The sequence below is a fragment of the Prionailurus bengalensis genome, chromosome A2 (assembly GCF_016509475.1).
Source record: "Prionailurus bengalensis isolate Pbe53 chromosome A2, Fcat_Pben_1.1_paternal_pri, whole genome shotgun sequence".
NCBI classification, from domain to species: Eukaryota; Metazoa; Chordata; class Mammalia; order Carnivora; family Felidae; genus Prionailurus; species Prionailurus bengalensis.
In genome coordinates this window covers 150,554,621-150,572,865 of record NC_057348.1, presented here as the reverse complement: position 1 = coordinate 150,572,865, position 18,245 = coordinate 150,554,621, and the positions used below count along the sequence as shown (strand labels likewise).

At 40.4% G+C, this 18,245-nt stretch overlaps 1 protein-coding gene across 2 annotated transcripts in view; it reads right to left on the bottom strand.

Annotated features, from left to right (window-relative positions):
- NUP205 (nucleoporin 205) overlaps positions 1 to 17,983 on the bottom strand; it is an 86,787-nt gene extending 68,804 nt beyond the window's left edge. The window contains exons 1-7 of one of the 2 annotated variants that reach the window (XR_006298602.1): positions 17,760 to 17,888; positions 9,597 to 9,739; positions 8,205 to 8,376; positions 4,930 to 5,074; positions 4,388 to 4,547; positions 3,724 to 3,952; positions 975 to 1,139 (exon numbers count right to left, since the gene is read on the bottom strand). Coding sequence is in view for 1 of the 2 variants with exons in the window: in XM_043589633.1 (XP_043445568.1) it covers positions 975 to 1,139; positions 3,724 to 3,952; positions 4,388 to 4,547; positions 4,930 to 5,074; positions 8,205 to 8,376; positions 9,597 to 9,739; positions 17,760 to 17,787 (1,042 nt within the window). In the remaining variant the exon portion in view is untranslated. Of the gene's footprint in view, positions 1 to 974; positions 1,140 to 3,723; positions 3,953 to 4,387; positions 4,548 to 4,929; positions 5,075 to 8,204; positions 8,377 to 9,596; positions 9,740 to 17,759 lie in introns of both variants that reach the window. The other variant, XM_043589633.1, reaches the window with a different exon arrangement.
- Between the last annotated feature and the right edge of the window lie 262 nt (positions 17,984 to 18,245).

The window sequence follows — 18,245 nt, the reverse complement described above, 5'->3', positions numbered from 1 at the left end:
GACCCCCTAATACAAAAAAAAGAAAAAAAAATGCTTTCTGCAGTCTCCTTTTGAACAGTAGGACACTAGTGAACAAAACGTTCTAGATTCACATAATTGATAAGATACTAGAATCTGTTGACACTCCACAACTAGAAAACACTGATATGGATAATAAACCTTAATAAAATCTTTCCAGATCTACCATAAAAACAAGTGACAGTTCTTTGGGCTTCAAATTACAACAAAAACATAGTTCTCGTCCTGTTAAACCACTATAGTATGAGAATTACATGAATGTCAACAGCAGAACAGGATATGCTATAGTCGGTCATAGACTATTAAAGCCAGACTTCCACATCCATTCTTAGCTGATCCAAATATCTCCTTTCTAATGTATTTTCTTTTAAAATAATACTAGTTTTTAATTTGTGAAAAATTATTTTGTGAAACCAAGGAAGAAAACGTAAAAAAAAGAAATCATAAATTTTAATTTAAAAAATTATTGTGATACTGCCATTTCAAAATTTTACTTTTTTTTTTTTAATGTTTTATTTTTTATTTTTGAGAGAGAGACAAAGTATGAGTGGGGAGGGGCAGAGAGGGAGACAGAATCCGAAGCAGGCTCCAGGCTCTGAGCTGTCAGCACAGAGCCCAACGCGGGGCTTGAACTCACAAACTGTGAGATCGTGACCTGAGCCAAAGTCGGACGCTCAACTGACGGAGCCACCCAGGCGCCCCTCAAAATTTTACACTCTTAAGGGAAAAAAGAAACTAAAAGAGCATTGTCACTGGTTCCAAGAAAGGGAAACCATATTTCATAACATTTCTTTTGGGAGACCAGGACAAAAAAAGTCTGTATTTTACCACATTCCAAAGCTTCATTTAATACAACTCCAGATATCTTCCTATGCTCATGGTTATATGTCAAAGATAACATACCACTCAAGTTTATACGTTCTTTCTCATAAGAGAGTTACCTACAATCAATTTACCTGTCACATCAGGTAGCTGAGATATTCCTCTCAGGGCCAATGCCCAGGCAAGTCGAACCGTGGCTTGCAGCCCAGGCAGTTTCCAAAGCTGTGAGTCTTGAAGGCGGGAGTGAATTGTTGCAATGTATTGTCTTTCTGTCAATAGTGGAAGCTGATGAATCATATCTGAAAACACAAAAATAGACCACTATACCAACAAGTAGAGAAATCCTCACTTTTGATACATAGGAATGATGGCTAAAGATCAGGAAATCAGAGTTCAATGAATTATCAAAGAATTATGACTAACCAAAAAATAGTGTTTGTGTTCGACAAACCAAAAAACACACTACCGTAAAAATTCTATACAAACTAATACTGAAAGAGGCAATTGACAATAATTCTAAATTTTAATTTTTTTCAATGGTTTTTTATAAGTATACCATAAAAATTTTTTAAAACAGTTAAAAAGCCAGTTTTTCTGCATATAAATTCTAAAATCAATGCAATTTAAAGATCAAAAAAGATAGAATTTGGGGTGCCTGGCTGGCTCGATCAGTAATGCAGGCAACTCTTGATCTCGGGGTTATGAATTCGAGGCCCCTGTTGGGTGTAGAGATAACTTAAAAGTAAAATCTTTAAAAAAAAAAAAAAAAGATAGAACTTTACTACATAAATGCCTACATTAAAATGTCAAGCAAAAACAGACCAAAACAAGAATTCAAATTGCAAACAAGCATCGACTGTGATTATAACAAATGAAGTTGCTAAATAATAATTAAATGATTTTCTATTTACAGTTCAGTCATACTCTGGTATTTCAAACAAGCATAGGATTCTGAATAAATGTAAAATGGGAGGTTGTGAAATCGAGCCTCAAGTCAGGCTGCACAGGGGTGTGGAGCCTGCTTAAGATTCTCTCTCTCCCTCTTTCTCTGCCCCTCCTCTGCTCTCTCTCTCTCCGAGAAGTCTGGGTGGTTCAGTTGGTTGAGCGTCCAACTTTGGCCCAGGTCATGATCTCAGTTCGTGAGTTCGAGCCCCACATCGGACTGGCTGCTGTCAGCATGGAGCCCGCTTTGGATCCTCTGTTCCCCTCTCTCTCTGCTCTTTCCCCACTTGTAAACTCTCTCTCAAAAACAATAAAAATTTTTTAAAAATCTAAAATGGGAAACACCACTGACACCTAAGACTTTATTTTACTAATTTTCTTGTCCTTCCTTTTGATGTCAGCGGTTCCCAATCTTTAATATTTATTTTTTTTTTAATGTTTCTTTATTTTTCAGAGAGAGAGACAGAGTGCAAGCAGGGGAGGTGCAGAGAGAGAGGGAGACACAGAATCTGAACCAAGGCTCCAGGCTCTTGAGCTGTCAGCACAGAGCCCAATGTGGGGCTCGAACTCACGGACCCCAAGATCATGACCTGAGCTGCAGGCGGATGCTCAACCGACTGAGCCACCCAGGCGTACCATACTTCTTTTATTTCTTAATGTTTATTTTTGAGAAAGAGAGTGCACGCACAGTGGGAGAGAGGCGGACAGAGGGTCTGAAGCGGGTTCTGTGCTGATAGCAGCTTCAGCGCAGCGAGCTTGATGTGGGGCTCAGACTCTCAGACTGCAAGATCATGACCTGAGCTGAAGTCAGATGCTCAACCGACTGAGCCACCCAGGTGCCCTAGTGGTTCCCAATCTTTAACCAAGAACACATTCTTTAATTTCCTGTAGTTTGAAAGTTTCTGTCTATTATTATACATGCGCTAATAATTCACTTCTCCCATTTATTAATCAAACATATACAGAACGACCAACAAGAAATCACAATTAAAATGAGTTAATCATCAGCATCCTAAATTCATAAAATTACAACCTAATACAAAAACCTTATATCCTAGCCTATGAAACTTTCCAGGCATTTCATTTCACTGCTGCAAGTACCACTTACAAGGTTCCATGAACACAGCTTGGCCCCACTTAATTCTGTGCTTCATTTCATTCAATACAGGAAATCTGACCAATGCCTTAAGTGGCAGCATTCCTATACGAGCACAGGCACCACTCTTTTTGTGGCGCACAAAGCACCGTGTGACAATCTGATTGGAGGAAAGGAGTACTTATGCCTTCCATAAGCCTTCCCTAATGTCTAAGGATGGCCACCAAAGATGAGTGGAAAAGGTCTATTCTCCCTACATACCTACTTATTGAAAGATGCCAACAATACGGTCAAAAGTGGACAGGGGATAACTGTTAGAATAACTATAAACACCTGTGATGCTAAGGGCAATAATCTTCCTCTGCAGGAATCATTTTTGAGATCCTCTTTTCTAAGCAGTAATTATGAATAAGGTCACCAAGTAAAAATTTTATATACTTCAGAGACAACATAAATCAAAGATGATATATTACTAAAAATGATAGTTACCCTCCCCTAGAACGTTTTCATGAAAGGTCTGAAATGTGAATAAAATGTAAAGAAACAAGCAATTACGTAAATGACGCATGGAGAACTCATGAACATGTATTGCGTAATCTTTATCACTTTCCTATTCCAAAACTGAAAAGGACAATAAAGACATCTAACAGAGCACAGAATTTTTTAAACGTCATCTTTTATGTAAATACTCAAATATGGATGAACTGCACACACGGGAACAAATACAGGAATAAAATGTACAATTTCTTACGTTAGTTAAAATACTGCCCTTCTTAAATGTTATCTCCATAATTTAATCTCATTTTTAAAAAAGTAAATGTATTAATAGGTATAAAATCCAATACCATCTCGCTCCTCTGTGCTTTGTTCTATAAAACTGATATCAAAGCAGTACAGAAGCGCCATAAGAAGAGCCAGATTCACTGCATCCAATGAACCATTAGCCTCAACTGTCACTTTTTCCAAATGTCCAATAAGAAGCAGAGTGTCATCTTTGCCTAAAGGTGACTGACAAGCCCAGGCAAAAAGGCTTTCTGCCAGAGACTGCCTGCACTCCTTGATAAGATCAGAAACCTAGAAAGAAAAATGTATGATTGTTAGTACACATAAATCACAGTGAAACCACCCGGTCTTCTTCCAAAAATGTAAACTACCTTTTCCAAAGCTAAGCAACTAAATAAATCTATCTGAATCCACAAGTGACCCTAACCTGTCACCTCTGGAATTCTAAACAAACCCTACTGTTAATTCCTCATTTTAAGTTCCAAGCTCTGTTATGGGATGACCAATTTTTTGAAGAGTTCATTCCAGGAAAAGAGCTACAACAGCATATAAGTGACTAGAAAGAAGTGAAAACAGCTACAAGCCAATTTTGGACACAGATGCCTACACGTTTTAACGTACGTTAGCAATTTTCTGTGCCCACGTTCTAATTGTTCTAATTGTCATGACTTTTCTGCCGGAGACCTGACATAGACAACCCATGAACAGATGTCAGTGAACCCTTGCCTCTTTTCGATGTTTTTCACTGCCCAAACCTCTCTCCCGCTGTAGCTTCTCAAACTCATTGTTCACATCAATCTGTGACACCAGAGTAAGCACTTTATAAGTCAATCCTTGCTCCATCAGTTCATCTGTAAAGCGTGTTGTCATGGAAACCAGCTCTGGACTGTAACGAAAAGAAATCAATAGAGAAAGTTACAATGAACAGTAATGCATACACTTCTTCACCTTACAGATATAGCAAATGCTGTTGACAATAATGTTACATTACTGGACAAAACAGGATGAATTATAACCCAGCTCTTTTAGTTCTTTCTAGATAACTAGGCATCAATAAACTTCTAAGCGTACTTCTTTTTTGTTAACAAATAGAGCAGCTTTAATCTGTTATTCTTTACAGAATAAGGAAGTATTTATTGCTCGGCTATGTTACATATCTTACTTAAATTATACATACTGGACGGAGAAATTTATGTTATTTCTAATAATAAATTAATAAATCCAGATAATTTTTAATAAAGCCTTGAAATCCTAAGAAGCAAACAGACCTGAGTTCAAGGGTCCACGTCTTTCCTCGTCTAGACTGTATCAAGGCTTTCAGGGAATTTGCAATGCACCGCTTTCCATCCCAGTATAAAAGAACAGCTACTAGTCCTCTGGTGAGACCAGGAAAATGGGGCTGTTGGTGCTCTCCTAGAAAAGGGAGTTGAGAAACAATTTAGTAAATACACACATGTGTGTTTAGGATGAGACCAAAATGACTATGCCAATGTTCAGTTCAAAGAAATCACAGGACCTCGGGGTTCAAGGGGCCCTAAGGGTCCTCTACTTCAAACACCCGTCTACTGTTTTCCTTCTTCCCTAACATCTACAAGAGGCCATCCAACTTGTGCCAGGACACTGGCAGTAATGGAATTCAACATTTCCCAAACGCTCAATCTCACCTTTATCTCTGATTTCTATGTGCTGGGGAACAATCTTTTGGTCTCACTACTGTCCACTGAATCCAATGTTGTTTAATGCCCAGTTTACCCTCTTTCACATGAAATCTTTCCAATATTTGGACGTTTCTTCCCCTCAAGTTTTCTCTGAAAATTAACTTTTCCTGTTTCCAGTTCCCTCACCGTTTTAACTGCTCTCTTTTGAGTAATTTCCACTTTATCTTTTTTAGTTTCAGTTTCATTTCCTAAGATTGTCTTTTCCCCGTAGCACAATCAGTCCACTCTCTCGTCCCCAAATTCATTTCACTGCTTCACACCTCTGTGCAGGCCATTTCTTGTGCCTGGATGCCCTTCGTCCTCCTGAATGCACACCTATTCTACTCGACATGTGCCTACTCATATTTCAACACCTACCTTAGGCCACATGATCTTTATGAAGACTTCTCTGTACCCCCTGAGGTCAATTCAATTTAATCTCTTTGCCTCTGGACCATCACTAAATCTTGCATAAACCGGCATTAATGCACCTAATTGTGTCATAATTATTTGTCCCCATGTCTTTTCCAGTTACTAGACTATGAGCTCCTTCACACTAGTTGTTTTATTCATGCTTCTCTTCCTGAAGCCTTAACACAGTGCCTGGCCCATGGTAAAAATAAAATAAATGTTAAATCAAAGTTCTGAGTTAAACTAAAACTCAAGCATATCCAGTTAACATTTCCATCACAGAATGGAAAAACTACCTTCCTCATTCTCAATACCGTACTACTTTTAATGCAGCCTTAGGTCAAAAAGGATTTTGGAAGCCGCATGACATCTTTAATTTTTTTTATTTTTTTTTCAACATTTATTTATTTTTGGGACAGAGAGAGACAGAGCATGAACGGGCAAGGGGCAGAGAGAGAGGGAGACACAGAATCGGAAACAGGCTCCAGGCTCTGAGCCATCAGCCCAGAGCCCGACGCGGGGCTCGAACTCACGGACCGCGAGATCGTGACCTGGCTGAGGTCGGACGCTTCACCGACTGCGCCACCCAGGCGCCCCACATGACATCTTTAAACATATGAAACTTGGGGCGCCTGGGTGGCGCAGTCGGTGAAGCGTCCGACTTCAGCCAGGTCACGATCTCGCGGTCCGTGAGTTCGAGCCCCGCGTCGGGCTCTGGGCTGATGGCTCAGAGCCTGGAGCCTGTTTCCGATTCTGTGTCTCCCTCTCTCTCTGCCCCTTGCCCGTTCATGCTCTGTCTCTCTCTGTCCCAAAAATAAATAAATGTTGAAAAAAAAAAATAAATAAATAAAATAAACATATGAAACTTTTTCAATTAAAATGCCCACGAGAATGCAAGCTGGTGCAGCCACTCTGGAAAACAGTATGGAGGTTCCTCAAAAAACTAAAAATAGAACTACCCTGCAACCCAGCAATTGCACTACTAGGCATTTATCCACGGGATACAGGGGTGCTGTTTCGAAGGGACACGTGCACCCCCATGTTTATAGCAGCACTATCAACAATAGCCAAAGTATGGAAAGAGCCCAAATGTCCATCGATGGATGAATGGATAAAGATGTGGTATATAGATATATGTATATATACAATGAAATATTACTCGGCAATCAAAAAGAATGAAATCTTGCCATTTGCAACTACGTGGATGGAACTGGGGAGTATCATGCTAAGTGAAATTAGTCAGAGAAAGACAAACATCATATGACTTCACTCATATAAGGACTTTAAGAGACAAAACAGATGAACACAAGGGAAGGGAAACAAAAATAATATAAAAACAGGGAGGGGGACAAAACAGAAGAGACTCATAAATATGGAGAACAAACTGAGGCTTACAGGAGGGGTTGTGGGAGAAGGGATGGGCTAAATGGGTAAGGGGCACTAAGGAATCTACTCCTGAAATCACTGTTGCACTATATGCTAACTGATTTGGATGTAAATTTTGAAAAATAAAAAAATTTTAAAAATGCCCATGAGGCTTCTTCACAAGGCTCCTCTGCTATAATGAAAATGAATTGCTTACTTTATGGAAATTTCAACTTTTTCTCTATATAGCAGCCAGAGAAATAATTTCAAATTTTTTCTGGGTTATGTAACTCTTCTGCTTAAAGCCCCTGTCAGCAACTTTCCATCGCAATCAATTAGAATAAAATGCAAATAATTTTCCTTGCCTGCAAGACTGAATGTGATCTAATTCCTGCTCTCTCCTTACCCTCCCTCACCCTCCCCATCTTTGTGAGGCTCCTGCATCCTTCTATCCATGGTCTTTTTATTCTATAGTGTGCCTTTGGCCTCACCTCAAGCACTTGCTGCTTGGTCTGTCTGGGTCACCAACAACTCTAGTACCCTATCATCATGGAGGTCTCAGGTCATATGTCCCAGAGAAGCCTTCTCTAAATACCCTATTTAGAGTTGCCCTCTAGCAGTCCCCCATCTCTCTATAGCCCATTGCCTTGTTTTATTTTCTTCCTAGTAGTATTATTAAAATTCTTATTTTTAACCCATTCGCTTATCTGAACCCCCCCTACCTCAAAAAGAAACTCCAAAAAAGCAGTGACCTTTCTTTCTTACTCATTCTATGACAATAAATTCTTTGTGCTTTAAATTTGTGAGATGAGCCAATGATTCTTTGCTAGTAAATTACCATGTAAAAGCCTATCTTAAAACAGTTAAATTACCTTTCACAACTTCAGTCACTAAAGCCTTCCCATTAGTCAAAGATAAACAAAAGGAGATGTTTTGAATATGGCTTTTCGAATAAACTGCATCCTTAGAAACTACTCTGGAACCTAAATGATACAACACTATAAATCCTGAGCAAATGACTTTATAGTTCTGTCCTCCCTTACCATAGGGTCAATTAAATGTCAACCTACCGGCGAGGAGAAGCTCAACAGCTGCCAATTCTCCAATATCAAAAAGGTCACTAAGGATAAAGGCTTCTTTAATGAGCTGTTCAGGAAGAAGTCGGGTCCCCTGTTGACCCTGGATGGCGACTCCCTCTGTACTGGCTTTCTGAACCTTTTCGTGTTGTTGGACATTTTTTGGCTACAATGGCAAAAATAAATAAAATCAGGTGATGAAATAGTATCCTGGAGACAAGGTCTTAATTATTACCTAGAGAAGTTAATTCATGATAAGGTAGATTGGTAATGTGACAAACGAAGTACTGTTTATCAGACAATCTACAATTAGACCTTTATGAGGTAACACTTCCTATTCGTTCCAGCACTTTACGCTATTACTACCTTCTCAATAATTGCCCCTGCTAACCTCTGAAATACAAAATTTTGAGAAAGCACAAATAGTATACTATTTTTCAAGTCTGTAAGGAACTTTTCCAGTTATACATTTAATAAATAAAAACATAAGGTCTTCAAGAGGGAAATAACAAATATATACAGGAATTGTTGAATCAATCAGTAGGGCTAGTGATAGTTTATTAGTATATTATGTAAAATGTAGTCTTATTCCCAAAAAAATTCTTACTTGGTTCAGATAGTTAACAAATAACATATAGTATAGAATTATTTGATGGATCACAGTCTTAGAAATTTACATCTGGAAGAAGGCCACATAGGACATTTAAATCCAACTCCTCTATTAACAGATGGAAAAGCTGATGCCCGGATAAGTCAGGTGACCTCCCTGTCCTACAACTCTAGTGGTAGAGCCAAGACTGGAACTCAGCTCAACTGGCTCCCAGGGTAAAGCTCTTTCTACTAAAGAGAGAAAAAAAAAAAAAAAAAGCTAAAAAGCAAAAGGTCATTTCTGGTAAGACAAACGGTTCTTGTTAGTCTACAAAAGAAAATTATCAAACAGCAAGGAAAGGAATTTCCAAATAAGAATTCCCTACACTGAAGTATTCTCTTCTTGGTTGAAAGGGATTTCAAGATGCAGTGAGTAAACACACAGGAATTCATTAGTTCAGCTAACACAACTTACATAACATTATGAAGAGTTAAAATGTTGAAAGTGTACCTGGAAATAAACAAAATAATCAATCTTACTGAGCTTAGATATATTAACTATACGTCAGAAATTCCAAGGACACTCACAATTCTGGAATATACTACACTTTATAAATTGCATTCAAATATTACTAAGATATCTCCTGGCTAGAGACAGATACATATTAACTTCTATGGAGAACAAAAAGAAGATAATAACTGCTCCTAGGAAAAATTACAGTTTTAGAGAAAACTTGAATCAGTGGACTAGGACAAGTACAAAAGCATATCCAAGAAGCAAAAAAGAAAATTTCCTACTGGGTTTCTGAACAGTGAGATGAAGTCAGGTTTGTGTTTCTTCAAGATCATGTCAAGAAGGTGGACAGCTTCAGGTTGTCTTCTCCAAAGAGCATTTCCCACTGTTTGCCAAATGTCTTTGTACGGACCCCACAGACTAGCAGCTTCAAGAAAAAAATCGATAAAACCAGCATCAAATACGACACACATGTGGAAAATAACATAAGGTTACTGTCTACATATTTCAGTCACACTCATCATGGCTACTTTTAAATATGCAGTTATACATATAAACCAAACATTAATATACAAGCACACATATCAGATTTCTCAAAAACAATATAAGCATCATTTTGTCTAGCTTAATACAACATAAAGTAAATCCCAACTTGAAAGTGGAATATCTGCTATGGTTTTGCCACTTTATTAGCTGTACGACATGGAGCAAGGAAATAACCTCACTAGATGATATCTACATCATAGGGGCAAAGGGATTAAATGAGATAAACTAGGTAAAACACACATTACAGTGACTGGCATATCATAGGCATTCAATAAATATAAGTCCCTATCATCCAAATAAAAGCAGGAGTAGGGACTAAAGATCAGATTTTGTAAAACTTAGCAGCTCAAAAAAAAAAAAAAAAAGGCAGTTTATTTTGGCTAGGACACTAGCTATTAAAAAACAACACAGGGGCGCCTGGGTGGTGCAGTCGGTTAAGCGTCCGACTTCAGCCAGGTCATGATCTTGCGGTCCGTGAGTTCCAGCCCCGCGTCAGGCTCTGGGCTGATGGCTCAGAGCCTGGAGCCTGTTTCTGATTCTGTGTCTCCCTCTCTCTCTGCCCCTCCGCCATTCATGCTCTGTCTCTCTCTGTCTCAAAAATAAATAAACGTTGAAAAAATAATAATAATAAATGTTAAAAAAAAAAAAAAAACACAGAGGGGCGCCTGAGTGGCTCAGTCAGTTAAGTGTCCGACTTCAACTCAGGTCATGATCTCACAGTTTGTGAGTTCGAGCCCCGCGTCAGGCTCTGTGCTGACAGCTCAGAGCCTGGGGCCTGCTTTAGATTATGTATCTCACTCTCTCTCTGACCCTCCTCTGCTCACACTCTGTTTGTCTCTCTTTCTCTCTGAAAAATAAAATAAACATTAAAAAAAATTTTTTTTAAAAACATAAATATGGAACACTTTTGTAAATTTATATAAGTAATACTGAGCTTTTGCCATGTGCTACTGAGCATGGTTCTGAGCTCTTTCCACGGATTATTTTATTTCAGAACACTATGAGGTCAGCACTCTGTCTTCTTCCATTTTATAGATGTGGAAATTGAGGCAGAGGGGGCAAGAAACTCACCCAGGGACACACTGGATACCTGGGTTATGAACCCTGGCAGTTTGTCATCAGAATGTGCCTTAACTACTAAACTATATTACTTCTATACCTAACATGTGGAAAATGAAAATGTCTGAAATAAATATAGGTATTTCTGACACATCTGGTAAGTGAGATTAAGATCACATCTAGACATACCTAGGCAAATTCATCTAAACTCAGCCAAATTCACTTATCTAAAAATGTCTTATGCAAAAATGTTTCAGCCCATAAATAAACAATAAAATATTATAGGGGACAGGAGAAACAATCTGATCTTTAAGAACTCAAAATCAGGGGCGCCTGGGTGGCTCAGTTGGTTGAGCATCCGACTTCGGCTCAGGTCATGATCTCGCAGTTCGTGAGTTCGAGCCTCGCGTCGGGCTCTGTGCTGACAGCTCGGAGCCTGGAGCCTGTTTCAGATTCTGTGTCTCCCTCTCTCTCTGTCCCTTCCCCACTCATGCTCTGTCTCTCTCTGTCTCTCAAAAATGAATAAAGTTAACAAAAAATTTTTTTAAAAAAACCTCAAAATCAAATTCTGGAGACAGAGCATACATAAGTGAAAAATCTCAATAACAATAGTACAAAAAAGGGGATATCATTGTTGACACAAAAAAAATAAGAATTTCAAAAGATCAAAATGATGGTCAAGAATTTCTAAGGGATGGCTGCACTTGTGCAGCAATTTGGGGAAAATCTGGGTAACAAAGCACAGCCAAGAGAAAGCAGGAGCTAAGGCTCAAAGGCAGGTGCAAAAGTGTAAAAGAGAATCCAAAGAGCCATAGTGGAATTAAAGAGTAACGGCTTTCAAACTTTTGTGACTAGAACCCGCGGTAAGAAATATTCCATATTTCAACCCAGTAACTACATAAAACTGAAAAGTTGTATATAAAATACTAATATTCATTCAATCCATGCACTCTGATATTTTGTATCATGTTCTTTTATTCATGAAATTTATGAAATTCATGAAATATATTTTAGAACCACTGTTTGAATAACACTCCCTGAAGACCCAAGTTTCTGTTTGTAAACAATCAGATATGGTGTCCATATGTGTTTATAAAGACTCTGAAAGGGAAACTAGTCAAAACCAATCAGTCACTCCAGAAACGTGGAACTAATCTATAGCCTGAACTGTAAACATGTTTAACTTCTCTCCTAGAAAGCACAAATCCAAACAAACCAGGGAAGTACGACGGCATGATAATGCAACCTAATTAAATGTGTTAAACGTTCACTGTAGTATAAGCAATATTGTCATAAAAAGACAATGCATTGGGAAAATTCTTTTAAGGGGGAAAATGTGCATGGTGAAGAACAGACTAAACTGGTCAAACCACATCATTCATTCACTCAACTAGTATTTACTGAGGACTTCCTATGTACCAGGGACTACAGACCAAGCAAGATAGACAGTATGCCAGTCCTCATGGAACTCAGAGATTGACACGGAGGAAGACATTAAACACAGAATTCAAAACACAATGATCAATATAATAAAAGATGATAGAGAACTGCTTGGAGAACATATAAAAGGGAGAACCTAGCCTAACCTAATCTGAAGGGGAGGGCAGGAAGCCATAGGTCTTTGGTGTGGGGATGTGGGAGATGGGAATCAGCAGGTCTAGACCTCACATTAAGAGTAATCAGTCCACTCCCTGCTTTGCTTCCATTCTTGACAATCTTCTGATTAAAAAATATCATTTATTACGTAAATTTCTAGAGTAAAAGCTGTGCTGACCAACCAACATGAGTACCCATGCAGATACACTTCTCATTAAAGATCAATAAATTGAAATACTAGTTTACATATCTGTCTTTTCTGAGTCTGATTAGAGAAAAATCAATGACTAGGATCCAATCAACTCTGGATACACTAACAAATAAGAGCTCAGGCCTGCCAAAACGAGAACCCAACCCCTAAATCCTGTAGACCACAGTGAGGTACTAGTTGGCTGATGACTAGCTGACTCCCCTAGAGGTCATTTTCTTAGCTCTCGATACCTGCAAAGGATAGAGTAGGTTCGAGCCTCAGATTCCAGGCCAAGATGGAATTTTTCCTATTAGTAAGCAGAAAAAGTTTCAAGTAGTACGTGACAACACAAAACTCATACTACAGGGCACTGGTGTGGTTGCTGGATTAAGTAGAACACCGAGTATCAGGAACCAAGGATGAGTGGTGGGTAAGCCGCTAATAAGGTGATGCAACCTCAAGGAGGATGAGGGCAGTCAAACCAAAAGAAAAGGCCTGTTAGAAGAGCCAGAACCAGGGGCGCCTGGGTGGCTCGGTCGGTTAAGCGTCCGACTTCGGCTCAGGTCATGATCTCGCGGTCCGTGAGTTCGAGCCCCGCGTCGGGCTCTGTGCTGACAGCTCAGAGCCTGAAGCCTGTTTCAGATTCTGTGTCTCCCTCTCTCTGACCCTCCCCCGTTCATGCTCTGTCTCTCTCTGTCTCAACAATAAATAAACGTTAAAAAAAAAAATTTAAAAAAAAAAAAAAAAAAAAGAAGAGCCAGAACTGGTAACTGATGGGCACGGGGTACAAAAGAAAGGTATCAAGGGGTGCCTGGTTGGCTCAGTCAGTTGAGTATGTGACTCTTGATTTCAGGGTAGTGAGTCTGAGTCACCTGTTAGGTATAGAAATAGTTAAAAGTAAAATCTGTAAAAAAAAAAAAAAAAAAAAAAAAAGGTATCAAAAACGACTCCTAGGCCAACTTGAAATCTGCTTTACCACAGGTATTTAAAAATTCTGACCAGGGTGCCTGGGTGGCTCAGTGGGTTAAACATCCAACTCTTGATTTCAGTTCATTTCATGATCTCATGGTTTGAGTTTGGGCCCCATGTTGGGCTCCACACTGACAGCACAGAGCCTACTTGGGATTCTCTCTCTCACTCTCTCTGCCACTCCCTCCCTCTCTCTCAAAATAAATTAATTCATTAAAAAAAAATCGGGGCACCTGGGTGGCCCAGTCAGGTAAGCATCAGACTTCAGCTCAGGTCATGTTCTCATGGTTGTGGGTTCCGGCCCTGTGTCAGGCTGGCTGCTGACAGCTCAGAACCTGGAGCCTGCTTTGGATTCTGTGTCTCCCTTGCTCTCTGCCCCTCCCCCCCCCAAAAATAAACATTAAAAAAATAATAAATAAATAAATATTCTAACAAAGAGCTGACAACAGTACATTCTCTTTTCTAAAAGTTAACACTTAATATACAACAGAACCTCTGAAGAACCAATAAATTTCTTTGTATTAAGCATACTTAGCCATTATAAGCTGACTGAGTTCCAGAGAAAAATTGCCCCCCTTTTAGCAGACAAGGAGGAATCCATTAACTGGTCAAAAATCTACCAAAAGCCTCATGTCTACTGGCATCCTTAGTCTGTCATTAACATCAATCCACCACAGAAGGTAAGTGCAACAAAGAGTTTTCATTGGTTTGTCTTTCGTTGGCTAATTTTCATAAATATCTTTCTGTGATCACAAATGAAAAGAGGCTATAAATTCTTCCAAATTACTACTTATGTAGTAAGTAAATCATTTACATCAGCAAATCACATTTATTCACTCATTTATCACGTACCAGGTACTGGTGAGCTTACAGTGTAGGCACCAAACACAGCAATCATGTAGCCAGACATAAGGGTAATGTCGAACGCGGCCAAGTGCGATGAAGGAGAGGTACCCAGGGCAAGAGATCACAGAAATTGAGGAACCTGGCCTGGTCAAGGAGGTCAGGGAAGGCAAGGATTCCTTGAGTAAGTGATGATGAGGACAAAATCTGAAGATGAAGAATGGAGTTAACTGAAGGGTAGGAGGTAAAGACATGCATTCCAGAAGAGAGGACAGCGCGGGTTCCCATGGTAAAAGGGTACACTGCACTCCCAAAGAAGTGAACAAGCCAAGCGCTAGAGTTCAGAAAACAAGGGTAGGTAAGGGAGGCAACCAGCACAGCAAGCAGAGGTCCCTAGCCCACGTTAAGGATGCTGGTCTACACCCTAAAAGATCAAACAAGATAAAGACTTTAAATGTCTGCTTAGTGCTTAGTGAAACAGAAAAGCAAGTTAACCTTACTGAGAGCTGTTTAGGAGGACGGGAAGAGACTAGAGTGAGTAGAGGAAGAAGGGGTATGGAAATGGTACCAGTGAATAGTGACAAATATCTTGAAAGGTCTAACTGTGAAAAAGAGTAAGAGGACGGTAACTGGAACGAGGCATGAGATCAAGATCAAAAGGGGCTAGCCAATGACTGCCAGTGGCCAGAGGGGGTAAAGAAAAAAGATCAAAAGGGAAGGTAAATGGAAAGAGAAGGGTAACAGGGAGAAGGGCATAAAAGGTGGGATTTAACTTAGATACAGGGAAATGGGTAAAAAGGGTACAGATATATCTAGGTTTCTAGGCTTGGGGGTGAACAGAGAGTTCACGCCTATTGGCTTCTATTTTGTTTGTGACTAGGAGGCTGAGGGGTCAGACGGAAGTTACAGATTTCAAGAGGATGGAAAAGGTCCGAACTAGTCACTGCTCTGAACAGGACGGGGGTGACCAGACTGCCACGGAAGGCCTGGTTGCTTACGATAAGCCTGTACGACCACTCAGCTGGGAGGATGCAGGTCACACTACCAGTAAATCATGCAGCTGCAACTCAAGCATAGGTCTTAGACGCTACAACCTCTATTTTTCCCTGTCTATGTCTGTGTGACGTGTGTGTGTGTGCGCGCGCGCGCAAGCGCACGTGCGCGCATGTGGGGTAAAAACCACCTAACGCAGAATCTGCAATCTGAAACATCTTTAAGTGCGCAGCTCAGTAGTTAAGGGCATTCACACTGTTATACAACAGATGTACAGATCTTTTTTATCTTGCACAACTGAAACTCTACCCGTTTAACAACTCTCCATTTCCCACTTCCCTCAGGTAACTAACATTCTTTGTTTCTGTGAGATTTGACTACTTTAGATGCCAAATACAAAGGGAATCATGCAGTATTTATTTTTGTGACTGGCTTACTTCATTTAACAGAACGTCCTCAAGGGTTTATCCATGTTGTAGCATGTGACAGGATTTCCTTTTTAAGGGCAAGTAATATCCCATTCCAGGTATATACTACATTTTGTTTATCCCATTCATACATCTATGGCTGTTTATATACACATATATGCATATACATACATACGTATATATATAATATATATATATATATATATAATTTATTCTGACTGTTGGCTGTGAAAAATGTTTCTTTTCTATGGTGTCAATTACACACTCCTGTCACAAGTCCTTATTATACAATGTATACTTCTGCATTAGTGGGTAACTCCTTTTCTTCCTTTCTTCAATAATTTACGTTTACTGATAGTAACTTGGGACATGTACTAAAGAAGGGATATAACCACACATACAACACGCAAGCCCTGCTTTTATGATTACATCTGGGTAGGAGACTGGGACAGCAATATTAAGAACAGAACTTCATTACCAGCATCCATATACATATAAACTTCATGTAATAAAACGAATTAGGTTGCACTTGTAGTTTAAGTACCTAAGACTGGCTTACCATCATTTGTTGTACAACCTTGGGGAAATTACTTAAACACCCTAAGCCTTTATTTCCCAATCTGTATTTGATAGCAGCTACCCCACAGGTGTACAAAAGGGATTAAATGAGACAATGCAAATAGGATACATAGTACAGTGACTGGGACATACCAGGTGCTCAACAAACACAATCCTTCGTCATTATAAAATAATTTATGACCGTGTTTCTGAAATGGTTTGATTTGAAAAACTCAAATTTAGACAACTTTACAAGGATATCAGTCCTGTGGAAAGTAGAACGAGCACCCCCACACATACACCAAAAAAAAAAAAAAAAAAAAAAAGACTGCACAGACAGGAAAAGAAAAAGGGCCCAGTAAATACCACTCAAGTGAGACTCTCTACTAGCACTTACCACACAGAAACGCTCTTAATTAAACCGAAGAAGCTAACTGCACCTCATTCTGGGCAGGAAATTCTCCGTTTTCAGAACCTCTCTACCCTGGGCAGGATTTTGGGCATCCTTGCCCCGCCCATTAGGCGCCAGGAATTGTGACAATCAAAATGCACCCAACTCTTTCAAAAGACTCTGGAGGCGGTACCGCCCAAAGTTGAGAATCACCAAAAGAGAACCCACCCCAAATCTTCCGGAGCGCCTTTTACTACCTTCTGGATTCTATCCCGCCCAGAAGATCTGCTCCAAAGGCAGAGGGGTATACGGGGGCGCGCGCCACATGCGCAGAGCTGGGAGTCACCTGCTGAGTCCGTGGCACCCCCGCCCCAGCCACCTTCCAGATTGCAGACTTCATAATCCAAGATCCTCCCTTCCTACAGGACCGCTCAACATCCCTGAGGGGCTGCGCTGCCTTCTGAGGTGCTAGCTTTCAGCCTGCGCTCCTGACTGATCATTATCTCGGGTCCTCCGGCCTCACTGCCGGAGACTTGCGTATCTCGGCGAAATCCGGGCCACCGACACAAAATGGAGTGGGGAGTTGAAGGAACAAGGCTCAGCCCCGGGCCGCAAGAGACTGAACGCCGGGTTCCAGTGGACCAAGCTTCCTTGCCTCCACCCTAAAACCCCAACTCGAGGACTGGAGCCGCAGCGCCGACGCGCGCCATTCAAACTGGAGAGGGGTGGGACTCTAGGCCCAGAGCGAGGGAAGAGCAGACACCATCCCAAAGTGGAGGCCTGGACTGCGAGGAACCTCACAGTCCGGATCTCTCCCTGAAGAACCGGACGTTGCCCTGCCCCACAGTTTCCCTTCTGCCCCGGGTGCCCTTACCCGAATTTACCGCCAACAGCGTCGCCATCTTGGAGGCCACTAACGGAGCCCTCCTGCCGCACGGAAGCCCCAGAAAAGGGTGAGGCTGCCCAAAGCTATGCCTGAACAGAGAGGTACCACGCTGTCTCGGAATGTCACGCTCGACACACTCCGGCGGACGAAGACTTAAAAGTCTGCCCTAGGTCACATATGTCAATTTTCGCCGCGATATTCTCATTCAAATTAGGCGAGGGCAACCCTTTCCGAGACGCGAAGTCCTCGATATGACGTTAGTCGTGCAGTGCACTCTGGGACTTGTAGTTTCTTTTTAATGATAAGTGAAGTTTAAACGCAACAGAAGGCTAATTATTGAAATTACGGCTCTTTATGATATTAAAAAAGCCGTAAACTCAAGTCATTATCTCTATGTCAAATGAAATATTCCTTGCATCTCTCTCTTACTTTGAGGAGTGTAGTGGGGTGCAAGGTATCTAAATGTCAAAAAGC